Source organism: Columba livia, chromosome 23 (assembly GCF_036013475.1).
Source record: "Columba livia isolate bColLiv1 breed racing homer chromosome 23, bColLiv1.pat.W.v2, whole genome shotgun sequence".
NCBI lineage: Eukaryota > Metazoa > Chordata > Aves > Columbiformes > Columbidae > Columba > Columba livia.
In genome coordinates, this window is record NC_088624.1 from 1,327,586 (window position 1) to 1,353,889 (window position 26,304).

General features: G+C 65.5%; 3 protein-coding genes across 4 annotated transcripts; all 3 read left to right on the forward strand.

Annotated features, from left to right (window-relative positions):
- Positions 1 to 652: 652 nt before the first annotated feature.
- LOC102098985 (inactive phospholipase C-like protein 2) lies at positions 653 to 11,228 on the forward strand. The gene is made up of 6 exons (XM_065039181.1): positions 653 to 878; positions 5,958 to 8,450; positions 8,680 to 8,883; positions 9,361 to 9,436; positions 10,746 to 10,855; positions 11,009 to 11,228. Exons 1-6 carry the CDS (start codon positions 690 to 692, stop codon positions 11,192 to 11,194), a joined length of 3,258 nt encoding a protein of 1,085 aa, XP_064895253.1. The 5' UTR covers positions 653 to 689; the 3' UTR covers positions 11,195 to 11,228.
- Positions 11,229 to 12,365: 1,137 nt separating this feature from the next.
- HCRT (hypocretin neuropeptide precursor) lies at positions 12,366 to 13,454 on the forward strand. The gene is made up of 2 exons (XM_021281043.2): positions 12,366 to 12,498; positions 12,866 to 13,454. The coding sequence occupies exons 1-2, from the start codon at positions 12,478 to 12,480 to the stop codon at positions 13,301 to 13,303; spliced, it is 459 nt and encodes a 152-aa protein (XP_021136718.2). The 5' UTR covers positions 12,366 to 12,477; the 3' UTR covers positions 13,304 to 13,454.
- Positions 13,455 to 13,559: 105 nt separating this feature from the next.
- On the forward strand, positions 13,560 to 25,911 carry KCNH4 (potassium voltage-gated channel subfamily H member 4). Of its 2 annotated transcripts, none has more exons than XM_065039183.1 (16): positions 13,560 to 13,758; positions 16,230 to 16,463; positions 16,593 to 16,724; positions 16,907 to 17,034; positions 17,821 to 18,064; positions 18,267 to 18,424; positions 19,534 to 19,741; positions 20,370 to 20,564; positions 21,272 to 21,471; positions 22,144 to 22,393; positions 22,489 to 22,703; positions 23,658 to 23,705; positions 23,804 to 24,171; positions 24,504 to 24,610; positions 24,686 to 24,765; positions 24,849 to 25,911. In XM_065039183.1, the coding sequence occupies exons 1-16, from the start codon at positions 13,683 to 13,685 to the stop codon at positions 25,308 to 25,310; spliced, it is 3,105 nt and encodes a 1,034-aa protein (XP_064895255.1). In that variant the 5' UTR covers positions 13,560 to 13,682; the 3' UTR covers positions 25,311 to 25,911. The 2 variants fall into 2 exon arrangements, with proteins under 2 accessions (XP_064895255.1, XP_064895256.1); XM_065039184.1 differs by having other exon boundaries at positions 24,689 to 24,765.
- Positions 25,912 to 26,304: the final 393 nt, after the last annotated feature.

The window sequence follows — 26,304 nt, forward strand, 5'->3', positions numbered from 1 at the left end:
TGGAAAAAAGATTAAAAAGCCTGGGGCAAATTTCCTGCTGCACGGTAGGAAGAAGTGGTGCCTGGCACTGGTGGGTGCCTGTGCCCGGGTGGGGGGATGCATGGGGAGGCTGTGAGCCTGGATTGGCAGAGATCTGTGCAACCTGGAGAACCCAGGGGGGCTGCTGGTCCTGCTGCCTGTGCCAGTCTGCAGGGTGCAGGCTCGGTTTGGGTGCCAGGCTGCAGGGTACAAGGTCGATTTAAGTGCCAGGGTGCAGGCTTGTTTTGTGTACCAGACTGCAGGGAGTGTGCTGGGTTTGGGTGCCAGGCTGTAGGGTGCGGGCTCGTTTCGGGTACCAGGCTGCAGGGTGTGTGCTGGGTGGTGGTGCCCGGCTGCAGGGTGCGGGCTTGGCCGCGCTCCCACTGGGATGGGGCGGTTGCCGGGCTCGGGCGCTGCGGCGCTGGGCGGAGGCCCGGGGGAGCCCCCCCGGCGGGAGGTGCCGGTGCCCGGTGTCCGTCCCCACTCCCCGCCGCTGCAGCCCGGGGCGGGGAGGCCGCTCCGTCCCCATCCGCGTCCCCGCCCCGGCCCGGCCCCTCCTCCCGGCCGCGCCGCCTCCCGCCCGCTCCGCCACTGAGCCCGCAGCGGCGGCGGGCGCAGGCTCCAGGGGCGCCCGGGGCCCCGCGGCGGCCGCTGCCCTGAGGCTGCGGGGGATGGCGGAGGGGCCCCGGGGCGCCCCGCCGCCGGGCTCGCCCCGCCCCGCCGCCCCGCTGCCCAACGGGCCCCGAGGCGGCGGCGGCGGCAGCGGCGGCAGCCCCGGTTCGGGCTCGGGCAGCAGCAGCCGCGAGGACTCGGCGGAGCGGAGCCCCGCGCCCGCCGCGCCCCGCGCCAGCATCATGAAGGTGAGAGCCCCGCACCGGCCCCTCCCGCGTTCCCCTCCCGTCCCCGGAGCGGGCTCCGGTGTCTCCTGGGACCGGCTCTACCCGGCACCTGCGCATGGCTCGGGGGGGCTCATCCGTGTCCCCCGCGGGAGCTGCGCGTCTCCCGGACCCGGACCCGGCGGGCACCGGCCCTGCCCGCCCGCGATGCCCGCCGTGCCCGCCGCTTCCCCTGGGCTCCCGCCGTGCCCGGCCGGGCGCTGCACCCGCGGGGCCGGTTTGTGGAGCCGCGGGGCAGCTGCAGCCCCGGGTCGGTGTCCGGGGGTCGCCTGCCCGGCCGAGCACGGGGTTTGCCCCCTGCCCGCGGCACCGGGCTCGCCGGGGATGCTCTCGCTAGGGCTGGCACAGCATCCCATCACCCTGCCCAGCATTGTGGGTCCCCAAGGGCAAAGCTTGGCTTGGGCTTCATGCGTTACCGGGCCAGGCCTGTCCACTTTGCACAGCCCTGGATTGCTCCGTCCGGCCGCTACTGCTCCCACAGGTCACGGCCACGCTGCTGCTGCCATGGGAGTTGCACCGCAGCATCGCCCTGTCCTGCTCAGGGCACCCATGGGTGTCGGTGAGGAGACGCCTGCTCCTGTCTCCCGAAAACCTTCTGCTTTCCCATGGTCCCTCCTGTGAAGCTGCTGAGCCTTGAGCTCAGCCTCGCCAGCTCCCAACCTGCTCCCAGCACCTCCCCAAAGCTGTGGCATGGGCACCGGTGGGGCCGTGGGCCAAGGAGGGTCTCTGGGGATCTCCTGTGCAGATGGGCAGTGGGTCACATGCATGCTTTCCTAAATGAGCCCCCGCTAATTGTGCTTATGCCGGCGTTGCTCGCTGACACAATAGGTCGCGTCCGCCCGGGACCCGCCTCCCCACTCCTGGCAGCCTATTTTAAGCCGGGATTGCTCCGGTGCTATTAATACCCTGCGTGGGGGTTGTTCCCATGGTGCTGGCTCGGCCATGCTCTCCTGCCCCCGGGACCTGGTTCCCTGGGCAGAGGCTTCAGCTCATCCCCAGGGTGGCCAGGGGGAACCTGTGTCCCCCCGCAGCGCCCACCCAGGCTCTCGCTGCAAACTGTTGAGAGACCGGCCAGGCTGTGCCCAGCACGGTGATGGTGAGGAGACCTCCCGGTGCTCCTGTGCACCTGGAGGCCAGTGCCAGCGTGCCATCTGTGCCATGGTTTCCTTTGGGACATTGCTGGGGTCACCTGCTCCTCCTGGGGACTGATCGCGGGCTGGAGGCAAATGCCTCACTCACCCCTGGGCTGGGTGTATCCCCTGTCACCAGTCACCACCGTGCGTCACCGAGGGATTTGTCCTCATGTGGAGGTTGGGTCGCCCAGGGTCAGCGGTGGGCAGGGGGCACTGGGGCAGGTCAGACAAGGCTGGTGTCCCCAGCCTGTGCCGGTCCCTTATGCATCTCCAATTCCATCCGGGCCTGATCCTGCCCTTGTGCTGGAGGGCAAAATCCTGTAGGCATTTGGTCCCCACAGGACCCTGACCGTGCTGAGCCCCTCATTGGCTTGAGGGTGACATGCAGGGGACAGGCTGTGCTCCTCCTGCCCTTACCGCTTTGGAGGCAGCAGTCCTGCTGCTAACCCAGCGTAGCTCTCCTGTCCCAGAGCAGGGATGGGGACACAGCGCGTCCTCCACCAGCCTCTCTCCCGCCACTGGCTGAGACCCCTCTGTGCCTGGGCTCTCCCTGTCTGGGGGGACGTGGCTCAGCCCGACTCTGCACAGTGACTGGGGAGAGGGTGGTGGTGGCAGGAAGGGTCAGTGGGGGACCCCCAGCAGGTTGGGTCCCCAACCAGCCCCCACAGGACCTGGGAAGCAGCTGCCTGACCCCAAACCCACGAGGGAGACCAAGGCCGCTCCTCTGCTGTGGGGTCTGTGGCAGCTTTGCTGTTCCCCTCCACGATGGCGAGTGGGACAGGGAGGGGACCTAGTGCCATGAGTTTGACTACAGCCTGGAGCGCAGGCGCAAACGAGCCACGGGCAGTGGGGCAGCTGGCCGGGCCGGGGCTGTCTGCTCATAAAGTGGACGCACATGTGGGAAAAGCTGTCAGCTCTGTTATTTTTTGGGATTTCCAGAAAAGGCTGGAGGAGTGAATCTGAAAGTAAGAATCAGCAGCTGTGCTGGAGCAGGGGGAGCCCAGGGCTGGCCATGCGGGTGTCGGCATGCCCCTGCCCCGGCTAGAGGATCTGCTCCCTGTGGTCTGCTGAGGCTGGGGGTGTGGTGGGCTCGGAGGATGCTGGAGTGGGACTGTGGTGGTACAGGATCTATTCCTGCTGCAGGAGGTGACCCTTCCCCCGTGTCCCACTGTCCTGTGCCCTGCATGGGCCCCTTCCCCACCCCTTGCCAGCCCCAGGAGCCGTGCGGTGCCTCTGCGCGGGGCTCCGGCTCCACGGCCCCTCACTGGGTAGCGGCAGCTGGTGCCGCGGGAAGTGGATGTGTCACTCGCTCTCTTCTTGGCAGGAAACAAACGCTGGTAGAAAAGCCCTGGCTGTGCCTGGCCTCCCACTGCCTCCGCTCCGGTGCTGCCGGCTGCCGCCTGCATCTCTGCTCGCGCTGCCCAGCCTGGGATGGGGGCAGCGGGAGGAACTGGGACCTGGGGAAACCGGCTGCAGATGCGTCGCATCACAGCCAAGCTGGGGGACAGCCCCGTTGCTCCACCGCACATCCCATGGCCAGGAGTGGGGTCCTGCTGCTGGGGTGGCCACGGTCCTGCTCTCCCACAGCGGTCAAGACAAGATGTCTCAGCTCCAGATGCTTTCGGTTCCTCTATCTCCTGCTGTGTGGTGGGGAACCCCTGAAGCCAGGCGTCGGGCGACAATGGGGAGGGACGGGTGGCCGATGGGCCCTTCCCCATCCCTGCACTTGGAAGTGGGTTGCTTGGCCGGTAACGGCAGCAGTCACGTGGCGGCTGAGATTAGGGCTGCCCCGCTTGCCAGGGCACTAATCACAGAGGTAATTGGCTAAAGAGGTGCTTAGCACACGCTGCAGAGCGGGGCAGGGCCCAGGCAGCTGCTTTCGGACGTGCTCTCCGTGCCCAGCTGGTTGCCTGCGCTCACCATTGGCATCACAGTTGGCACTGGCATCGCGGTCAGTGCATCTTTCCTCCGCAGAGCCGGGCTCTGTGGGTGCCATGTGTGCGGGAGCGCTGACAAGAGCCATGCCTGCTCGCTGCCAGCCCGGCAGCACAGCGAGCGGGATGCCCTGCTCCCGCCGGGGCTCTGCCCGCTGCGCGGGGATGCTCCGTGATCCCACAGCTGGGAGTGCCGTGTCCTCCTGCCATGTCCTCTGCTGACCTCCTGGTCACCCTATGGAGCTCTGCGGCCACAGCTGCCTGCGCTGCTCCTGCCTGTAACACTCCTGCCCGTGCCTCGCGGAGCACTTAGAGTCATTGAATCATTTCGGTTGGAAAAGACCCTTGGGATCATCAAGTCCAACCATAACCTAACCCAACTCTAGCACTAAACCACATCCCTAAGAACCTCACCTTTTAAACCCCTCCAGGGATGGTGACTCCACCACTTCCCTGAACAGCCCGTTCCAATGTCTGACACTTAGTGGGGTGTCCCCAGGGTTGGTGCCCACTTGGAAAGCACCGGTACAGGGGGCTGCTGTGGAGCAGCAGTTTTTCCCCACCGGTGCCTGAACCGGAGTGTGAAGCCAAAAGGAGGTCCCGCTGGGGTTTGAGGGTTCACCTGTGCGGATGGGGGGAGCAGAGCCCCTGTGCCATGGGATACGCTCAGGTCTGCATTGCATGCCTGCACCCCAAAGCGCTGCAGCTACCCAAGCCCTGGGGGACAGGGGTTCAGGTTTTCACCCCAAGCAGGGGATGACGGGGCAGGGCTCTGCCTGCCTGTGGTGGGTGCAGCTGGAGGCAGGTCCCTGGGGGTGCAGGGTGTGCGCAGCCCCCCCGCCCGGGTTTCCTTTCCGGATGGGTTTCCTGTTTTCGGCTGTGGGGCCCGGTGCGGAGCCGCCCGGGGTGGGGTGCGCCGGGGCGGGGAGCGGGTCCACTGAGATTCGGGGTCTGGGGCAGGAGGGGGCTGCTCCCCAGTGCCGGCCGTCATACCGCGGGGGGGCGAGGGGCTGCCTGTGAGTGGGGTGCTCAGATTGCTGCTGGTAGCAAATGCCCCAGCAGCAAGGAGGTAGGGAAGCTCTCAGGGGGGGACACCCCCGTGTCCCCAACCCAGGCAACTGAGCAGGACCTGCCTATGCCAGCGACACCACCAGATTAGAGGTGACTCACCATAATCTTGAAGACGTGGATTAAATCAGCTCCTGCTGCACTACTTAATGAAATCCATCCCATAATATGCTCCCAGCCCTGCTGTTCCTCCTCATTCCCCCCACCCCCTCCAGCCCCTTGGCAGCAGGGTCCCGGTTCCCTGCCGAGGGGCAGGGCTGATGCAGGGGAACGGGCAGACCGCAGGCACGGGGCACAGAGACCCCGTCCCCAACATCACCCCATGCAGGCAGCAGCAGCCGTGGGCTCTGCAGGACGGGGCTGTGGGCTGCGCTCGTCCCCAGTGTGTGGAGCTATCCTGCAGTGGGGGGGTCTGACTGGGGCTCCCCAGTGGATCGCCTCGGGATGCCCCAGGCAGCCTTGCACCCCTCGGGGTCGGTGGCCAGCGGAAGGTGAGAGGGGCTGTGGCCTGTGCCCCTCCACAGGGATGGGGCTGCTGTGGGCACAGGATGGTCCTGCTGGGCACCTGTTTTCCTCTGGTGTCCCCATGTTGGGGAGATGGGGACATGGCTGTGCATGGCTGTGCCTCGGCGGGTGAGTGAGCACGGAAAGCTCCAGCTCAGGGCCAGGAGCAGGAAGGAAGGAAGGAAGGAAAGCAGAGTTAAAATAAGCCAGGCAGCAAGCCATGGGGGAGGCCAGGCTGGAGCCGGCTCCCAGCCTCTGGGGACAGGGTCGGACTGGGGCAAACTGGGCTTCGTGTGGCACTGGGACACACTGGGGTGCATCAGCAGGAGGGCGATGGGAGCTGGCGGGGCACGTGCTGCCTGCCCCATCCCTGACGGCTCTGCCTCCTTCTCCCACCCCGGCAGGACGGCTCCCGGCAGCGGCCGCCGCATAAGAAGAAGACCGTGTCCTTCAGCACCATGCCCAACGACCGCAAGATCAACAGCACGGCCGCCTGCATCTCCTTCATGCTGGAGGGCTGCGAGCTGAAGAAGGTGCGCTCCAACTCCCGCATGTACAGCCGCTTCTTCGTGCTGGATGCCGACATGCGCTCCGTGCGCTGGGAGCCCTCCAAGAAGGACTCAGAGAAGGCCAAGATCGAGATCAAGTCGGTCAAAGAGGTGCGTGTGGGCAAGAAGACACCCGTCCTGCGTAGCAACGGCCTCTCTGACCAGTTCCCCGATGAGTGCGCCTTCTCCATCATCTATGGAGACAACTACGAGTCCCTGGACCTGGTGGCCAACTCAGCCGATGTGGTGAGTGCCTGGGTGATGGGGCTGCGGTACCTGGTGTCCTATGGGAAGCACACACCCGAGGCGCCGGGGACTGGCCACCCCAGCCTCCGGACCTCCTGGATCTCCTCCGTCTTTGACCTCGCTGACCTGGAGAAGTCTGGACGCATCCCCGTGTCCCGGGCTGTGCAGCTGATCAAAGCGCTCAACCCAGGCATGAAGACCTCCACCATTGAGCTGAAGTTCAAGGAGCTGCAGAAGGCCAGTGAGCGTTCGGGTGCAGAGGTGGCCTGTGACCTTTTTGTGGAGGCGTATTGCGAGCTCTGCACCCGCCCTGAGATCTTCTTCCTGCTGGTGCAGTTCTCCAGCAACAAGGAGTACCTGGGCCTGAAGGACCTGCTGATGTTCCTGGAGGTGGAGCAGGGCATGGAAGGGGTGACGGAGGAGAAGTGCTTGGAGATTGTTGGCAAGTATGAGCCCTCCAAGGAGGGCCGGGAGAAGGGCTACCTGGCCATCGATGGCTTCACGCGCTACCTGCTCTCCGCCGACTGCTCCATCTTCGACCCGCAGCACCGCAAGGTGTGCCAGGACATGGCGCAGCCCCTCTCCCACTACTACATCAGCTCTGCCCACAGCGCCTGCCTGCTGGAGGACAACTTCTGGGGCCGCTCGGACATCAGCGGCTACATCAGCGCCCTGGGCTTGGGCTGCCGCAGCATCGAGCTGGTGCTGTGGGACGGCCCCGAGGGCGAGCCCGTGGTCTACACCAGCCCCTCGGCCGCCTCCTGCGTGCCCTTCCGTGCCGTGGTGGGGCTGATCGACCAGCACGCCTTCGCCGCCTCCGCCTACCCCCTCATCCTCTGCCTGGTGGTGCGCTGCTCGGCCCCCCAGCAACGTCTCGCCGCCCAGTGCCTGCGCAAGACGCTGGGGGAGAAGCTCTACCTGGAGCCCCCCAACCCCAGCGCGTCCTACCTGCCCTCTCCGGAGCAGCTCAAGGGCCGCATCCTCATCAAGGGCAAGAAGCTGCCGCCCAGCTGCGAGGACAGCGAGGGGGAGGTGTCGGATGAGGAGGAAGGCTGGGAGCTGGCGCGGCGGCTGGGGCAGGAGGAGCGGGAGGTACCTGAGGGGGGTGGCCCGCGGCGGGTGCGCCTCAGCCGGGAGCTCTCGGAGCTGGTGAGCCTCTGCCAAGCCGTCCCCTTCCAGGACTTTGAGAGCTCGCGGCGCGGGCAGCGTTACTGGGAGATGTGCTCCTTCAGCGAGGTGGAGGCAGGACGCTTCGCCAACGAGTGCCCGGCCGAGCTGGTGAGCTACAACAAGCGGTTCCTCTCCCGCGTCTACCCCAGCCCCATGCGCATTGACGCCAGCAACATGAACCCCCAGGACTTCTGGAAATGCGGCTGCCAGATGGTGGCCATGAACTACCAGACGCCGGGGCTCATGATGGACCTGAACGTGGGCTGGTTCCGACAGAACGGAGCCTGCGGCTACGTCCTCCGCCCCGCCATCATGCGGGAGGAGGTCTCCTACTTCAGTGCCAACGCCAAGGACTCCTTGCCCGGGGTGCCGGCCCAGCTCCTGCACCTCAAGGTCATCAGCGGGCAGAACCTGCCCAAGCCCAAGGGCTCGGGGGCCAAGGGGGAGGTGGTGGAGCCATACGTGTGTGCCGAGATCCATGGCATCCCTGCCGACTGCGCCGAGCACCGCACCAAGACGGCCCTGCAGAGCGGGGACAACCCCATCTTCGACGAGAGCCTGGAGTTCCAGATCAACCTGCCGGAGCTGGCCGTCCTGCGCTTCGTCGTGCTGGATGATGACTACATCGGGGATGAGTTCATCGCACAGTACACCATCCCCTTCGAGTGCCTGCAGCCCGGCTACCGCCATGTCCCCCTCCAGTCCCTGGCTGGGGAGCCCCTGCCCCACGCCACCCTCTTTGTACACGTGGCCATCACTGACCGCCGCGGCGGGGGGGGCAAGGGCCACCGACGGGGGTTGGCGGGGCGCCGGGGCCGCCGGGTGCGGGAGTACACCTCCACCAAGACCACTGGCATCAAGACCATCGACGAGGTGTTCCGGACGGCCACCCAGCCGCTGCGGGAGGCCACCGACCTGCGGGAGAACGTGCAGGTATGGACCCAGCAGAGGCACCTGGGGACATGGCTTGTGCGGGGGAGGATGGGGCTGGACCACAAACAGTGGGGAGCCCAGATGTATCCCCTCTTCTCAGCTCCAGGGAGTGCAGATGTAGAACCTCACCCTGAGCAGAGATCTGGGGAGAATGAGGCTGTTCTTGGCATGGGGGTGGCTCTTGGGGTCCCTTCAGGACTGAGCCCCTGATGCTGGTCTCTGCCCGCAGAACGCGCTGGTCTCCTTCAAGGAGCTGTGCGGGCTGACGCCCGCGGCCAACATGAAGCAGTGCATCCTGACGGTGGCCACGTGGCTGCTGCACAGTGACAGCGCACCCAGCGTCACCCTGAACCTGGCAGAGCAGTACCCCCCCATGGAGGCCCAGGGCCCCATCCCGGACCTGCTGCGCAAGGTCCTCACCGCCTACGAGACGGTAAGTGCCATCCTGCCGGGGCTCAGCTCCTCCTGGGGATGCTCTACAGGGCTGGTGGCACCGGGACCACCGCCCTGCCAAGGATGGGGGACCCCAAACTTGCTGTGCAGGGGAGGCTGCGCAAGGGGTTGCCCAGGGAGGAGTCTCATCAAGGCGAGGGCTTGGGAGCCCATAGTCCCTGTCCCCCCTGCTGCCCAAATCCTGCATGGGACCAGCTGCTGGGGCATCTTGTGATCCCACCTGGCCAGAGAAATCCCATTAATAGCCGCAGCTGGAGCCGCTTCCTTCCTTTGTGTTGGAGGGGGGGCCCTGGCTGCCGGCCCAGCGCTGCTCACACAGCACCTGGATGTGTGTGAGGGGACAAGGAGGGACAGACCCCCACGCCGGGGCGAGGAGCAGCCCCTGCTCCCCATCGCTCTGTCGGGGGGTGCGTGGGGCTGGGGGCTGCCCCGCTCCTCATGCCGCCGCTCTCCCCAGATGATCCAGACCAGCCGGACGCTGATCGAATCTGCCGATGCGGTGTACGGGAAGCTCACCCAGGCACAGCAGGCAGGTGGGTGCTGGGGGGACAAGTCCATCCCTGGTGCTGCTCTGTGCCACAGACCCAGGGGACCGGGCATGTCCCCGAGGGGTCTGGGCCCTGCCGGGGTGCTGGGGTGGCAAGGGCAAGGTGCTGGGTGGGTGGGCTGCAGGGAGGGAGAGGAGAGAAGGGAGGGGAGCGGAGGAGGCTGATGAGGAAGCAGGGAAGAGTCATTAGCTGCCAAATGCCAGAATATAATTAGCACCAGAAATAACAGACTGGGGCTGACGGTAGAAGTGGCAACTGAATGTTACGACTTCCAAGACACATGGCTGAACCCACACAGGCAGGTGCTGCCACCTCCCTGCCCCAGTCCCGTCCCCCCCAAATCCTGCCCCCCACCCCAGCGGCTGCCCGGGACCCCCAGCCCCGCTCCCAGCACCAATGGCTGTGTGACCCCTCTGCGGGATGAGACCCCACAGGGACATCCCTGGGGACATCCCTGGCCACACCCCGGTGCACAGGGGGCTGGTGTGGGGGCTCCCCGTGGGGCTGGGAGAGCCACCAGGAGCTGGAGGGGCTGGGGAGGAAGGAAGGGGCCCCACTCTGCCACCCACCACCAGTACCAGCCCTGCTGCCAGCAGCCCTGTTTGTTCCCTGCCTGCATGGAGCCCGGAAACCTCCCTGAGCTCTTGGCTTTGGGCTCTGCCGCTGCTGCCAGGCAGCAGTCTGGGGGGCCTGTAACCCCCACCACCATGCCCAGGGTGCTGGCTCTCCCCCCGTTCACCCCAGCTGCACCATGGACAAGCCGGCCTGGGCTGTACCTGGCGGGTGGATGCGGTGGGGCCCGGGCGGTGCTGACTGCCTGGGGGGGTGCGGGGCTGGGGGGGCGTTGCTGATTGACAGCGCGGGGGCGAGCGGGCTTGCGTGGGAGCCCTCGTGTGGGCCCGGAGCCGCTGCTGCGTCAGGAGGGGTAAATATAGCGCCCGCTCACGAGGACATCACGCGGTGCACGGCGCGGGGGCCCACGCTCCGGCGGGGCTGGGGGGGGCAGCAGCCCCGCTCTGAGCCCCCCAGCTTGGCAATGGTGTGCAAGAGCCAAGCTGCTACCCCTCTGGTCTCTGGGGTCCAAAAGCAGGAAGGGCTGGGGCTGAGAGCGGTGTTGGGGTGGTGGGAGTTCCGTCAAGTCTGTCAGTCCCAGCATGGAGAGCGCTCAGAGCTGCTGGGCAATGGGGAGCCCACCCAACCTACACCCCTGTGCTGGGGGTCCCTCCGGCTCTGTCCCCGTCCATGGTGGGAGGTGGCCGTCCCTGTACACTGAGCGATGCTCCTGCCTGCGCAGGGATGGACTTGCACAAGGAGCTGCACCGCATTGAGGCCAAGGAGGGGCTGAGGGGCCGCAAGCTGCAGAAAGCGCTGGAGAGCTTCGCCTGGAACATCACGGTGCTGAAGGTGAGGGGCTGCGCGGACCCCTCCCCTCCCCAGCCCCCGGGGATGCTCCATGAGCACCGGGGATGATGCCCAGTGACCCCCCGCACCTCCCTGCGTGCTGGTGGCCAGCAGGGTGGCCTGTGGTCCATCAGCCCCTGATTCCCCCCCGCGCAGGGCCAGGCTGACCTCCTCAAGCATGCCAAAGCAGAGGCGCTGGACAACCTGTGGCAGATCCACAACGCGGGGCAGTCCTGCGGCATCGGCAGGAACGGCTCGGCCTCGCCGGAGTCCTCCCATCTGCGTGCCCCGCTGGACCCCATCCCTGAGACGGAAGGAGGGGGTGACACATCATCCTGCTGACTCCGGCATGGGGCTGGGGGTCCGGACTGAGCACCCGGCTGGCCGCAGGGTCCGGGATAAGGGAGCCCCAGCCTGCCCAGGGAGGGCAGCCGCGTGGGGAGGGATGCGTGTGGGGCTGGTGCCTGCACTCTGTCGTGCCGAGGGGCTGTGGGGGCCTGGCAGAGAGGTTGCAGAAGGGGCATCTGTTCTCCTGTCTGCACCCCCAAGCTCCCAGGGCCTCATCCATCCTTCCATCTGCTTCTGGAGTGAGTGTCCTGCTGTGGGACCGGCGGGGATGCTGGCCTGTGTGCATGTACCCCCAGCCTGCTGAGCCTGACCCCATGCCCTGTAAAAACATCCCCAGGTTTGGGCTTCTGCCCCTATGCAGGACCACGGGTTTTGCCTTTGCCAGCCCTGGGGAAAACCTGCCTGGCAAGGAGGGTCCTGGCTGGTCCTTGTCCCCTCTCCATGGAGCAGTGGGGCTCTTTCCCACCCTGGCGTCCCCAGGCCCGCACTGTGCAGAGGGGCTGAGGGCTCAGGGGTGCAGCAGGGGTGGCTGCAGACCGGCTTGGGCAGCAGATGTGGCTTCTGGCATCAGGGAACCACCGGGGCTCATCCCCCAGGGCGAGAGCCTCCCAGGCGAGGGACGGTCAGGGGTCGGACTGCAGCTGAGAAGCATTATAAAGCATGAGAGACCCACTCTGCTGCCCTGCTGCTCCCTCCCTGCATGGGACCAATGCAGGAGGGAGGCACTAAAGGGCATGGAGGATGGCATTGGGGATGGGGGACCCTGGTGGCTCCATCCATCCCCTGGCACCAGCCGAGCGCAGGGTGACAGCTCCCCACGTCATGGAGCCGAGCGGCTGCCCAGCACCCCTTTGTTCAAGGAGTTAATTAGTCTAATGGAGTCACCAAGACGGGGCCTGTGTGCTGCCGCTGCCGGGAGCGGGCAGCGCGTCCCCAGCGCCGACCTTCATCCTCTTTGTGCTGGGCCAGCCGCAGGGCCCGTGGGCAATTACAGCCTCATTAGTGCCACATGTTGCGGCCAGCGCACCCGGCCTGCCGGTACCCGCACAATGAGGAGCTGCAAATGAGGGGAAAGGCCTGGCCGGTCTCCGAGCTACCAGCCACCGCACGCCCGTGTCTCCCAGAGACCGGCTGCTCCCGCCCGGCCCTGATGGTATTTTTGGCAGCGCTTTGTGCCGGGCTCTATAAAGCGGTGTCTGCCGCGCAGGGCACTGCACTCTCAGCTGCCCGGTGGGACATGCCCCAGCACCGCTCGGCTGCCTGAAGACCCTGGAAGGATGGAGGTGCCCAGCGCCAAGGTGGGGCCAGGACACTGCAGCTCATGGGGATGGGTTGGAATTTGGGATGGGGTACTGGGGGTCTGGAGGAGCAGGAAGGTCTGGCTGGTTCCTTGGGAAGCCCCAAGTGTGTGGCAATAACTCCCCAGGGTTCCCCAACCATGGCCAGCAGCCACTCGGAGGGCTCAGCCCTCCTTGGGATAGAGCTAGGCACACAGTGGTGTGGGCACTGTCCCTGACATCCTGTGGCACTTGGTGACAAGGGGACAGTGTTTCCCATGGCTGTGTTTTGCTGGGGCATGGCAGGGGTGCTGGTGAGGGCACCCATGTCTGGCTGCTGGTCAGAGCTGTGTGCCGGCTGCACTAATGCTGCCTGTTGCTCCGGCAGCTCCAACGAGCTGCCTGCCTCTTGCTCCTGCTCCTGCTCTGCTCCGCGGCCGCTGCCCGGCAGAGTCTGCCCGAGTGCTGCCGGCAGAAGACCTGCTCCTGCCGCATCTACGACCTCCTGTACGGCATGGGCAACCACGCCGCCGGCATCCTCACGCTGGGCAAGAGGAAGAGCGTCCCACCAGCCTTCCAGAGCCGGCTCTACCGTCTACTGCACAGCTCCGGCAACCACGCCGCAGGCATCCTCACCATGGGCAAGCGCGGGGAGCGCCCCGGCACCATCTGCCACGGCGCATCGGGCTGCCCCGTGGACACGGACGCCCAACCGACGCCAGCGCTGCGGGGCAGTGACACCAGCCCTGCCAGCCCCAGGGAGTGCCAGGGACACTCAGGGAAGGACGCGACCAAGAGTCAGGGAGCTGCAAAGAGCTTTTACTGAGAGGGGTGAGGGGCAGTGGGAGCAGAGAGGGGACCCCCAGGGCCACACGCCCAGAGCTTGGTGTAAATAGCACTTTTACATACCTCCTGGCCCCAGCCGAGCCTGCTCAGGGCACTGCTGGCCTTTTACAATAAAAGGTAGCCTGACGTTACCCGGCTCTGCTTTCTCTCTGGGAAGGGGATGGGGACACCACCAACCCGGTGTCCCCCGGGGCAGAGGCCCCTCCCGGTGCAGCGGGGCGGGGCGGGGGCGGGGCGGGAGCCCCGGGCCGAGCCGGGATCAGCCCGCGGCGCCGGGGCCGCACCTGCGGAGGGGCCCGGGGCGGCGGCGGAGCCCATCCCCGTGGCCGCAACCCCGCGGCGGGCGGCCCGGCGGGACCATGCCGGTGATGAAGGGGTTGCTGGCGCCGCAGAACACCTTCCTGGACACCATCGCCACCCGCTTCGATGGCACACGTAAGGCTGGGACCGGGGCCGGGCCGGGGGGGAGCGGGGAGGGTCCGCGCTGGGCTCGGCGGGGCCCAGGCAGGGGGAGGCGCTGCCCCCGGGAAGCGGTGGGGAGGGCCGGGGCCGGTCCCGGTACCGCAGCCCCCGCGGCTCGGCGGGACACGACGGTCCACACGCTGTCCCGCGGACCGTCCGTGACCGGGCTCGGTGCTCCCCGACCTCCCGTGTCCCCGGTGTTTTGGGCAGCCCCGCGGTCGGTGCCGGTGCCCGCGGTGTCTGTGCCGGTGCCACCAGTCGGTGCCGGTACCCGCGGTCGGTGCGGGCGCGGCCGCTCTCAGCACCAGGGACAGAGCCCGGGCGCGGCGGGAGGGGCAGGGCGGGACCCGGGATCCAGACCCCCTTGTCTCCCTCCTTGTCTCCCCCCTTGTGTCCCACTTTGTCTCCCACCTTGCTGGGAGGGACCAGCACAAAACCAGCACTGGGAGCCTGCAGCCACCTCCCATGGCACAGCTGAGGCACCGGGAGCACCCCCGGGACACACATCGGCCGCGATGCTGGGCTGGCCTGGTGTGGTACGGAGCACCCTGGCTGACACAGGTGTCATTTGCCCAGAGGAGCTCTTGTTTGGGGTATTAACTTTGAGACTGCAATGCGTAGTGAGGCATCCAGCCCCCCGGAGCCCTCCCAGCTCAGACTGAGCTGCACCCAGAAGTGCCAGAGAAAACCACATGTGCCTCACACTAGTGATCCTGTGCTGGGGCAGGATCCCCATGCCCCTGGCCCTCTGCTGAGCTGCCTGGGAGTTCCCCCAGCTCTGCTGTGCTGGTAGCAGCATCCCCGGAGGCAGCAGGGACCGGTGTCCCCAGCTCTGCTGGCCCTGGGCTCCCCAGGACTGGATCTGGCTCTCTGAGGACGAAGGTCCCTTTGGGACCTGCCTGCAATGCCCTGACACAAAGTTCTGGGAATTTGCCCCAAGGAGATGGGATTTGCCCCACAGCACCCTGCCTGCAACTGCACCCACCTGCCTCCCAGGCAGGCGCTTTTAAACAGAGTCCAGCTTTGAGGGTTTGATGTGTCTCTTATCGGCTTTATTTGCCATGGAGAGGGGCTTGAGCCGCAGTGATACCCGGTGTGAGTTAACCCTGCCTGTCCCAGGCAGCCGCTGCCCGCTGGGCCTGAGGTTGCCCATCTGGACAGGCTGGCCACTGAGTCAGGGGCTGCCGAGCCCCCCAGAGCTGCTTCCCCCTTCTCAGCAGAGCTGCTCCCAAAGGCAAGCCCTTTTTTTTCTTTTCTAATAACACATCCTGGACAACACCATAATCCTGGCTCCCCAGAGCCAAAATCTGGCCTTAGTCACAGCTTCAAGCTATTTTTGCTTCTCCCAAGCTAATCCGGGGCTGAGCTGTGCTGTGGTGGCCCTGCTGCACCCCATCGCACCAGGGCTGCCTGTGGCTGCCGTCCCCTCCTTCCCGCAACCTCCTCTGCCCTTGCCCTGCCCAGCACGGCTCTGCTGTCGGTGCGAGTGTTGTAACCTGCTGTGGTCTCCTCTCCTTTGCTGTGAGAGGAGGTAGAACACATCTGCAGGCTCCTGCTGCCTGGGCTGTTGGGGTGAAGAGGTGCTGGCCTGGGGAACTGTGAGCTGGAGAGTGTTTCAGGGCTGGGGACACCCTGGTTTGCCCTTGCTGGGTGCAAACGCAGCTTGCACCGGCCACACACCCCACTTCTTGGCACCCTTTTAGAACATGCCATCTGTCCTGCTGGCGCAGCGCCTGCAGCAAGGAGCTGCTGTGGCCCCAGGGGCAGAGCCCCTGCCTGACCCATTGCTGGGGGGCCGTGGGGTGAAAACGGCTGCTGGGGGGCTGGAAAGAACTTTCTCTGCCTGGTGCCACGTCCCTGCCGGGGCAGGAGTGATGCTGCGGTGCTGGGACAGACCAAGGATGCTGCGTTTCCCCTGTGTCTCCATCCTGTGCTGGCTCAATGTGGGGCCCTGGCTCACCCCAGGCTCGTGGCCTCTCTCCCACCCTCTCAGTGGGTGCTGCCGCAGCGCCATGGTGCTGTTCCTGGGGCCGGGGGTCCCAGCACCGCAGCCCAGCACCTCTGGGCTGGCAGGACCCGGCCGGGTTTGCTGCTGCTCGCACTAAGCTGCCTGAGCCCTGGCGGGAGGTGGGAGCAGCAGATGGTGAGGGGGAGGCGTGAATCGCCTCGCTCGGGATCACGTCTCTGGCCATGGGAGCCAAGAGCTGGATCCAGGCTCCTTCCCTTTCCAGCAAATGGGGCTGGGGTCCTGCCTGGGACGAGGCACTTGGGGTGGCAGTGCAGGAGATGGTTGAGCTCTGGGAGTAGCCAGGGGCACTTGTCAGCTGGATGGAGACCTGGCTCCTCGTCCCAGAGGGATCCATGGGGGACCGGGAGGGCTGGGCTCCCCTCTGTGCCCCCCAGGGTGGCCCCAAGCCCTCAGGGGCAGCTGCATCTCCTTTCAGACAGCAACTTCATCCTGGCCAACGCACAGGTCCGCCGCGGCTTCCCCATCGTCTACTGCTCCGACGGCTTCTGCGACCTCACCGGCTTTGCCCGCACCGAGGTCATGCAGAAGAACTGCAGCTGCCGGTTCCTCTACGGGGCCGAGACCAGCGAGCCCGTCCTGCAGCGCATCGAGAAGGTGCTGGACGGCAGGCAGGAGTACCAGACTGAGGTCTGCTTCTACAAGAAGGGTGGTGAGTGGTGCACGGGGATGGGACGTGCCCGCTGCTCCGGCTGGGGGTCAACCCTGTGCTGGCCCCGAGGTGAAGCCACTGAGCAGCGGGGGGACTGTCCTGCCTTCACCGTCCCTCTCCTCCGCGCAGGAACCGCGTTCTGGTGCCTGCTGGACATTATGCCCATCAAGAACGAGAAGGGGGAGGTGGTGCTCTTCCTCTTCTCCTTCAAGGACATCACAGAGAGCCGGGGCAGGAGCCACCTGGGTGACAAGAAGGAGGGTGAGCGGCAGCTGTGGGATGGGGACAGGATTTGGGGAGCGGTGTGCACAGCGGACATGCGGCAAAGGGGCTCCCGGTTCCCTGCTTGTTCCTGCTTGCCTTTGTGTGAAGAGGGGACCCCAAAACAGCCCTGCTCTGTGCACCAGTGCTCCCACTAACCCAGTGTGTATTGTCTGCTGCAGAGAAGCAGAAGACCAAGAAACCTGGGAGCTCACGCCTGCGGGCAGCGCGGAGACAGGGCCGGACGGTGCTGCAGCGCCTCAGCAGCCAGTTCGCGCGAGGGGACCGCGGGGAGATGAAAATCAACCGCGTAAGGACCCAAGGGACCGCGATGCCCTCCATCCCCAGCATCCACACCATGGCCCAGGGTGCAGATGTGGCTCATTGACAGCAGCAGAGAGACCAGCGGGTGCCCAGATCATGCAGCTATGGCTGCGTTGTGTCTCTCCTCACACGTCTACTGCTCGCTGTTGGCACAGCCGTGCTGGCCCTGGGGATCACCGTTACCAGGCTGCGGCAGCCGTGGGGCTTCCACAGCAGCAGGAACCGGTGTCATCTCTGTGCCAGCCTGCTCGTGTGGCTGCAGGGTCCCAAGTGATGGGCATTGCCCACAGACACGGGACCAGGGCAGGGCTCTATCACCAGCTGACAGTAGCCAGGGACATAGAGCTGGCAAGCAGGCGAGGAGTCTACATGTGCCCATCCTGAATTGGGGGTGCTGGGGCTCCCCCCTCACCCACGCCAGGTCCCAGCTGCCCCGTGTCCCTGCAGAGGGTGGGGGTGGCTTTGCCCCAGCACATGAATTGGCACCTGGGAGGGTTCTGTGCAGCAGCTGGCGGTGCCAGTGGATTACCGCTAATAGCATTTGCACAGCGTTAATTGATGTGCCGTAATTGGGCGTTCTGTGCCCATCTCTGAGGGTGACCTCAGCACAGACCACGTGCCCCATTGGAAATGTGTGTCCATCACCCTGGCATTGGGGTGTCACCCAGGCTGGTGGGATTCAGGAGGAGGTTGGGGCTGCAGTGGCCTCCGCCCCCTCATCTGCGATATCCCCTGTGCTGTCCGTGTGCCACGTTGCTGTTTGCTCCCCCAGAATGTGTTTGAGAACAAGTCATCCATCCCTGAGTACAAAGTGGCCTCCGTGCAGAAGTCCCGCTTCATCCTGCTCCACTACAGCATCTTCAAAGCCCTCTGGGACTGGCTGATCCTGCTGGCCACCTTCTACGTGGCCATCACCGTCCCCTACAACGTCTGCTTCACGGGCACGGAGGACAGCTTCTCGGCCACCCGCAGCACCATCGTCAGCGACATCGCTGTGGAGATGCTCTTCATCCTGGGTAGGGCCCCAGGTGGGATGGGGACACGGGGTGGGACAGGGATGCAGCCAGAGGGGTGATGGAGAGTGGAGCTGGCATCACTTTGTCCCTGTTGCTGGTGCTGAGCGCCCCGGGAATGTGTCCTGTGTTGGCCATGGACACTGGTCCAGCTCCCTGGGCACGGCGGGGGCGGTGAGGGCTGCTCCTGCTCCCCCCGGCACAGACATCATCCTGAATTTCCGGACGACATACGTGAGCAAGTCGGGACAGGTGGTGTACGACCCGCGCTCCATCTGCATCCATTACGTGGCCACCTGGTTCTTCGTGGATCTCATCGCCGCTCTGCCCTTCGATCTGCTCTACGTCTTCAACGTGACCGTGGTGAGTGTCGGGGGACAGTGCGGGGGCTGATGGCCCCATTTGTGGGGATCCGCTCCGCGCACGTGCCTGGAGCGGCACAGGTAGCAAGGGGCCGCAGGGATGGCAGCTGGAGCGGGAAGCCTCCCACGCATCTGAATTTAACCAGAGGCTGCCACAAATGGCAGTAAATGCCAAGGCAGCGCTCCAGGAGCTGCAGGCAGGTGCCTGCCCTGCACCCAGCGCCCTGCACCCAGCACCCTGCACCCAGCGCCCTGCACCCAGCGCCCAGGCTGCCGAGCAGCTCCGCATCCCAATATAAATACCCCATGCACACACACCATCAAGAGCGAGGGGGTTTTGCACGTTGCCCGCTCTGGCAAGGGGGTGGCCACACGTGCAGGCACGTGCTGGTCACAAACCCTGAGCCTCCCCGGGCTCTCAAGGGACCCAGCACACAGCGGGTGTAATGAGCTGCGCAAGCAGCTGGCATCACCCCTTCCCATCCCCTGCTAATTGGGGCAGGGAGGTGTGCTCAGAGGCTGTAATTAGCTCGCTGGAGGCAGAGTGACGTGTGGGGAGAACAAGGGCACTTGGGGATGGTGCTGCCCCCCCCAAGCCAAATTCAGCTCTGCTCATGCACCAGCGGTGCTGCTGGCAGGAAAACAACCGTGGCCGTAGCCATGGCCGGGGCCATCGCTGTTGTTGCCTGTGCTGGGCAAGCTGCGGTGCCTTCTTTCTATTTTATGGCAAACCTGGTAAAATTGACAGAATGAGGGGAAGCGGCCTCAAGTTGTGCCAGGGGAGGTTGAGGTTGGATGTGGGAACAATTTCTTCCCCAAAGGGCTGTGGGGCATTGGAACAGGCTGCCCAGGGCAGTGCTGGAGTCACCATCCCTGGAGGGCTGGACAGACGGACATGAGGTTCTCAGGACATGGGGCAGTGCCAGGGGTGGGTTATGGTTGGACTCCATGATCCTGAGGGTCTCTTCCAACCAAAATGATTCTGTGATTCCATGACCCTCCTGGCAGCTGTGGGGGGTGGGAAGGGTCCCTGTCCCGGGGGGAGGTGGAGGAGGATCCCTCCCCAGCCCTGCCTGCAGCTCCAGGTTCACTGCCTGCCCCGCTCCCCAGACCTCGCTGGTTCACCTGCTGAAGACGGTGCGGCTGCTGCGGCTGCTGCGGCTGCTGCAGAAGCTGGACCGCTACTCGCAGTACAGCGCCATGGTGCTCACCCTGCTCATGTCCATGTTCGCGCTGCTGGCCCACTGGATGGCCTGTATCTGGTACGTCATCGGCCGCAAGGAGATGGAGAGCAACGACCCCCAGACCTGGGACATCGGTGAGCGGGGCTGCGCGTCCGCAGGGGCTGCATGGGCCAGGGGCACCGAGGGGTCCAGAGGAGGATGGTGAAGTTGGTGAAGGTTTGGAGGGGAAGCCATATGAGGAGAAGCTGAAGTCCCTGGGTCTGTTCAGCCTGGAGGAGGCTGAGTGCAGAGCTCATGGGGCTGCAGCTTCAGCAGGGGAGCAGGAGGGGCAGGGATGAGCTCTGTGACAGTGACAGAAGCCAGGGAATGGCAGAAGATGTGCCAGGGAGGGTCAGTTGGACATGAGGAAAAAGGTTCTTCACCCAGGGGGTGCTGGACACTGAACGGTCTCCCCAGGGAGGTGTCACAGCCTGACAGTGTTCAAGACGAGATGACAATGTCCTCAGGCACACGGTGTGAACTGTGGGGTGTCCTGTGCAGGGACAGGAGTTGGACTCGATGATCCATGTGGGTCAACTGAGGACACCCTGTGATTCTGTGACTCCTGGGTTCCTCCTGCCAGCAGCACAGGGGACGGTCCCACAGGGCAGGCAGTGATTCTGGCTGGCTTCTGCCTTCAGAGCGAGACCCCAGGGCAGGGACAGGAGCCGTGGGGGGCACCGAGCCCCCCGATGGGCTCTGACCCCCGGCTGTGCTTGGCAGGCTGGCTGCACGAGCTGGGCAAGAGGCTGGAGGCTCCGTACATCAACAACTCGGCGGGGGGCCCCTCCATCCGCAGCGCCTACATCGCCTCCCTCTACTTCACCCTCAGCAGCCTGACCAGCGTGGGCTTCGGCAATGTCTGCGCCAACACCGACGCCGAGAAGATCTTCTCCATCTGCACCATGCTGATCGGGGGTGAGGAGGGGAGCGGGGCAGGACGCGGGGGGCTTCAGCAACATCCGATCTGATGGAGGGGGGCCAGAGGAGCCACAGAAATGATCAGAGGGATGGAAAACCTCTGCTGGGGGGACAGGCTGAGAGAGTTGGGGTGTTCAGCCTGGAGAAGGCTCCGGGGAGACCTTATTGCAGCCTCTCCGGACTTAAAAGGGGCTGATAAGAAAGATGGGGACAGACTTTTTTTGCAGGGCCTGTTGTGGTAGGACTCCCCAGGGAGGTGATGGTTTGAAGCTAAAGGAGGGAGATTCAGGCTGGACATGGGGCAGGAATTGTTGGCCCTGAGGGTGGTGAGAGCCTGGCCCAGGTTGGCCAGAGAGGTGGTAGATGAACCATCCCTGAGACATCCCAGGCCAGGCTGGACGGGGCTCTGAGCACCCTGAGCTGGTGAAGATGTCCCTGCTCATGGCAGGGGGGGCACTGGGGGAGCTGGGAAGGTTCTTCAACCCAAACTATTCTGTGATTCTATGATTCTACCTCCGACTGCCCAAGCAGTGGATGCAGCAGGGACCCTGGTGCTGGGGTTAGGGAAGAAGCCCCCCATGCCGCACCCCTCAGCCCCGTGCTGCTGGTGGGCGCAGACCCCAGACCCCTCCTGGGCCCCCCATAGACTGCAGCCCCACCAGCCAGCCCCTTGCTGGGCCTGACGCTGCCCTCCCGGCCCCCAGCGCTGATGCACGCCGTGGTCTTCGGCAACGTCACCGCCATCATCCAGCGCATGTACTCCCGCCGCTCGCTCTACCACACCCGCATGAAGGACCTCAAGGACTTCATCCGCGTCCACCGCCTGCCCCAGCAGCTCAAGCAGAGGATGCTGGAGTACTTCCAGACCACCTGGTCGGTGAACAACGGCATTGATGCTAACGAGGTGGGAGATGTTACTGTGTTCACTTTGGGCCTCTCAAGACAAAAGACCTTGAGTTGCTGGAGAGAGTTCAGAGAAGTGCAGTTTCTTCCCCAAAGGGCTGTGGGGCATTGGAACAGGCTGCCCAGGGCAGTGCTGGAGTCACCATCCCTAGAGGGTTGGACAGACAGAGAAGAGGTTCTCAGGGATGTGGGGCAGTGCCAGGGGTGGGGGAATGTTTGGACTAGACAGTCTTGGGGGGCTTTTTCAACCAAAATGATTCTGTGATTCTATGCTGGCTGGGCTGGGCCAGCCCCCGAACCTGCCCCCAGCATGGGGGCAATGAGGCTGGCAGGGCCAGCAATGAGAGTGCAAGTGTGTGTGCCTGTATGTGCACACGCATGTGCAGACATGCACTTGTTCATCCTCTGCTGCTGGCAGGACCAGAGCTGTGCGCCAGCACGGGGACGGGTTCCTGCCAGCACTGGGGGGAAATGGGCACGTGGAGCACACGCAGCCCATCCCACGGCCACAGTTGTCCCATGTTTGCCAAATGGGACTCCTGGGCTCAGCCAGAGCAGCTGAGCAGTGAGACGCTCTCCTGCAGTGGGGAATCTGCCCTTGGGGCTAGCAGGCTGTGGGGGAGGCTTCTCCCTGCCCCCTGCCCCCCAAGCACCCCGGCTCCGCTCTCCCCAGCTGCTGCACGACTTCCCCGATGAACTGCGCGCCGACGTGGCCATGCACCTCAACAAGGACATCCTGCAGCTGCCCGTCTTCGAGACGGCCAGCCGGGGCTGCCTGCGCTCCCTCTCGCTGCACATCAAGACCTCGTTCTGTGCCCCGGGGGAGTACCTGCTGCGCCAGGGGGACGCGCTGCAGGCCAACTACTTCGTCTGCTCCGGTTCCCTCGAGGTGCTGAAGGACAACGTGGTTTTGGCCATCCTGGGTGAGGGCAGGTTGCGTGGGCTCCCCCCCAGCCCCTTCTGCTGGGCAAGGGCTCCAGGGCTCACCCCATCAGCGCACCCCGGTCCCCTCCTGTAGGCAAAGGGGATTTGATCGGAGCCGACCTGTGCAGCACGGACCAAGTGATCAAGACCAACGCGGACGTGAAGGCGTTGACCTACTGCGACCTGCAGTACATCGGGCTGCGGGGGCTGTGCGAGGTGCTGCAGCTCTACCCCGAGTACGCCAGCAAGTTCACGGCCGACATCCACCAGGACCTGACCTTCAACCTGCGGGAGGGCAGCGAGATGGAGGTGGGTGCGTGTCCTCCCTCGCAGGTCCCTTCCCATCCTCGCAAGTCTGGGGGTCTGCACAGCCATGGAAGGGGAGTTTGTCTGTCCCTGCTCATGGTCCCCAGGCTTCAAAATGAGGGCGGGGGGCTGTGGCTGTGTCACCCCAGCCAGGCAGGTACATCCTGTCCCGTCTCCTCTCAGCTCCACGCAGGGAACTGGAAGCCAGAACATTTGCAATGCAGGAGGCTGAGGTGGATGGAGGGCTTGGAAATGGGGGTGGAGCGGACTTGGGGGGCACCGCAGGACAGCCAGCCATGGCACAGCCCCCCCGGTGCGCAGGAGGAGGTGTTGGGGGCTGCCAGGTTTAGTCACGCTGCCGTGGGGCTGTTCCGCTGCAGAAATAGCTCTGCAGTGCTTTTCCTCCCCCGGCTCTGCTGCTGGCACCGAGCAGCTGGGGGCTCTTCCAGAGCATCTCCCCCCAGCACCCACCGCCCCCAGGCTCTGTTGAGTTGGGTGGGAGGTCACTCTCTAGATCCCAGAGAGCTGCAACTTGTCCATCACCCAGGAGAGGGATAAATGAACCAAGGATGGGGGCAAACAGAGCTGGGCACGTGCAAAAGCAACAAGCTAAAGGTCAGCAGAGATGGGGTCCTGCAGGAGCCCTGGGTGCCCTCTGTCCGGGAACAGATTCTTGGGCTGAGCCAGGGTTGGGAATTGGGGTGCAGATGAGGTTCCAGCTCAGGACACACACACCAAGGTCTGGCAGCTCATCAGCGCCACAAGAGCAGCAGAGGATGGAGAGCAGGAAAGGGGCTGATGAGGACAGGGCTGATGCATGGGACCAGGGGAAGGTTTGGTCGTTCTGGGGGCACTGAGGGGCCAGTGGGGAGCAGATGGACACCTGCCTGGCACCGTGTCTGCCTGCGGCCAGGGTCCCACGTGCTGCTGAACCAGCATCGTCTGCTTTCCCCGCAGGGGCTCTGCCGCTACTCCCGGTCCCCACGGCTGTCACAGACACCACAGGTTTGTACCGCACTGTGGAGAGGACGGGGCAGGGGTGGCCATGTCCAACCTTGGCACCTGCACGGGACCAGCCCTGACCTCCCCACACCCGCCCGCAGCCTCGTCCGGAGAGCGGTGCTGCCCCGGAGAAGCCCCTTCCCTCCATCCTGGAAGACGAGGAGGAACCCGACGAGGTTTTCCAGTACTCGCCCACCACCATCACCCGCCGCAAGCTGCTGCTGCCCCAGCTGAGCAGCCCGGCGCGCCACGGCTCGCTGAGCAGCCTCCTGGGTGATGAGCTGTGCCAGATCTCAGCCCTGCGCCGCAACTGCCGCTCCCCCGCCCGCTGCAGCCGCGGCCGCAGCCCCTCGCCGCGGTGCCGGAGGGACGCCCGGCTCCCGGAGCAAGGGGGTGGCACGAGCAGGAGGCCACCCAAGCTCCTCATCCCCTCCCTGCATGCCAACGGCTCCCCAGACCTCAGCCCCAGGTGAGGCTGGGACACGCGAGGAGGATTAGGTTGGGTCTGGGGAACAATTTCTTCCCCAAAGGGCTGTGGGGCATTGAACAGGCTGCCCAGGGCAGTGCTGGAGTCACCAGCCCTGGAGGGCTGGACAGACGGACATGAGGTTCTCAGGACATGGGGCAGTGCCAGGGGTGGGGTGACAACTGGACTCGATCTTTACAATCTTCTCCAACCAAAATGATTCTATGATTCTACGCCAGCAGCTCATTCCCCCGCCGTGCCGGCCGGGCTGTGTGGGGCTCTGGGGTGCCCCTGGTAGAGGGGCAGGGGGTGACAATGACCCCTCCCTGTCTTAGAGTTGTGGACGGGATTGAAGACAACGGGGGCACATCGGAGCCACAAACCTTCTGTTTCAATGTGGACTCCCCGCTGCAGAGCGTGGCAAGAGACTCCCCCACGTCAGGTACCACTCCGGATGTGGTGGCCGTGGGGATGGGGGGCTCGGGGAGCCCTCTGTCACCAGCTGTGTCTTCCTCAGCAGGGACTGACACAAGCAGCCCAGCCCTGGCAATGGAAGCAGAGGAGATAAAGCAGAACATCAGGAGGCTCAACCAGGAGGTGCGGCAGGGGCCCCCCAAAAGCACCGGGGATGCTCACCCGGGGGCATCGGCGGGTGGTGACCGCTCTCCCTCCCCTTCCAGATCAACCACCTCAACCAGGAGGTTTCGCACCTCAGCCAGGAGCTGCAGCGCATGATGGAGCTGCTCCAGAACCGCTTGGGCCCCCCCCAGCCCCCCACCTGCCCCTACCACCTGCCCGCAGCCTCCACGACACCCCCCCGACCCTCCCCACCCTCCACCCAGGTGGCCCCCTCGCCCCCACCCGTGCCCCACAGCTCCCACAGCTCCCCCTCCGCCAGCCCCCGAGCCAAACGCTGCCCCGTCCGCAGCCACTCTGCCCACGCCACTGCCAGCCCCTGGGTGGGCACCGAGGGGCCGTGCCCGCTGCGGGGAGACACCCCAAACGTGCACCCCCGCCATGGCTCGGACTCGCAGCCCCTCGTGCTGCCGCCCCGCTCTGCCCGCTCCTTCCCCGGCTGCTCGGCCGGTGCTCGGCCCCGCGCCCACCCGCAGCCCCGCTCCAGCTCGGTCAGCTCCCACTGACCCTGCGGGCACCGGGGTGGCGGTGGGGGGGCCTCACCCCGGGAGACCCTTGCCCTGGGGGGATCCTTGTCCTGGGGATGCTTCACCTTGGGGGGACTCTCATCCTGTATGTCCCTTGCCCTGGAGGGACCCTTATCCTGGGCATCCTTTGCCCTGGGGGTCCTTCAGCCTGGGGGGACCCTCATCTTGGGGGTCCCTTGCCCCGGGAGAACCCTTGTCCTGGGGGATCCCTCACCGTGGGGGGTCCTTCACCCTGGGGGTGAAGATGTCCCTCACCCTGGGGATCCCTCACCCCTTGGGTCTATTGCCTTGGGGACACCCTTGCCCTGGGGGTCCCTCACCCTGGGGGACCCTCGCCCGCTGCCCCCTCTGCCCTCCTCGCTGCCCAGGACACACCAGCTTCGCTCTCCGACTCCACCAGCCCGACGTCCCCCGGGGACGTGGCCGCGGGAGCCCCCCAGGGTGCAGCGGGAGCCCCCCAGGGTGCAGCGGGAGCCCCCCGGGGTGCAGCCGGAGCCCCCCGGGGTGCAGCCGGAGCCCCAGCCCGACACCAGCAGGGATTTTGATACGATTTTATACTCTATGCCCACGAGGTGTTTTTTTTACACCCGGCAGCCCCTCCCGGGACCCCCGGCCGTGGGACGGGGCTGAGCAGCGGGACCCGCGGGGCCGGTTTAGTGCGCGGGGCCGGTCCGGAGGCTCGGGGGGTGTCCGGGAGACACGGCGCCTCCCGCCGCCGCTGCCGCCCCTCCGGCCGCTGCAGTTGACGTCGTTACCCCCCGCCCCAAGGGGAAATAAAGGCTCTATTTTTCCAGCCCAGACTCCGGGTGTGTCTCTGCCCGCGGTTCCCCCGCCGCTCGCTCCCCGGCACCGGGACCCCCGCTCCCGCAAACCCGCCGGGGACTCCCCGGTCCCCGGGACCCCGCACCCGCATCCCTGGGTCCCCTCCCCGACTACAACTCCCATCGCCCCCCGCGGCGGGCGCACGCTGACG

Bases quoted from the DNA above. Each gene is read 5' to 3' on its own strand.
- HCRT (XM_021281043.2), top strand. From the start codon at position 12,478: ATGGAGGTGCCCAGCGCCAAG. The intron at 12,499-12,865 runs GTGGGGCCAGGA...TTGCTCCGGCAG, and splicing joins TGGAGGTGCCCAGCGCCAAG to CTCCAACGAGCTGCCTGCCT.
- KCNH4 (XM_065039183.1), top strand. From the start codon at position 13,683: ATGCCGGTGATGAAGGGGTTGCTGGCGCCGCAGAACACCTTCCTGGAC. The intron at 17,035-17,820 runs GTAAGGACCCAA...TTGCTCCCCCAG, and splicing joins GGGAGATGAAAATCAACCGC to AATGTGTTTGAGAACAAGTC. The intron at 24,172-24,503 runs GTGAGGCTGGGA...TCCCTGTCTTAG, and splicing joins TCCCCAGACCTCAGCCCCAG to AGTTGTGGACGGGATTGAAG.
- LOC102098985 (XM_065039181.1), top strand. From the start codon at position 690: ATGGCGGAGGGGCCCCGGGGCGCCCCGCCGCCGGGCTCGCCCCGCCCC. The intron at 879-5,957 runs GTGAGAGCCCCG...CCACCCCGGCAG, and splicing joins CCCGCGCCAGCATCATGAAG to GACGGCTCCCGGCAGCGGCC. The intron at 8,451-8,679 runs GTATGGACCCAG...CTCTGCCCGCAG, and splicing joins ACCTGCGGGAGAACGTGCAG to AACGCGCTGGTCTCCTTCAA.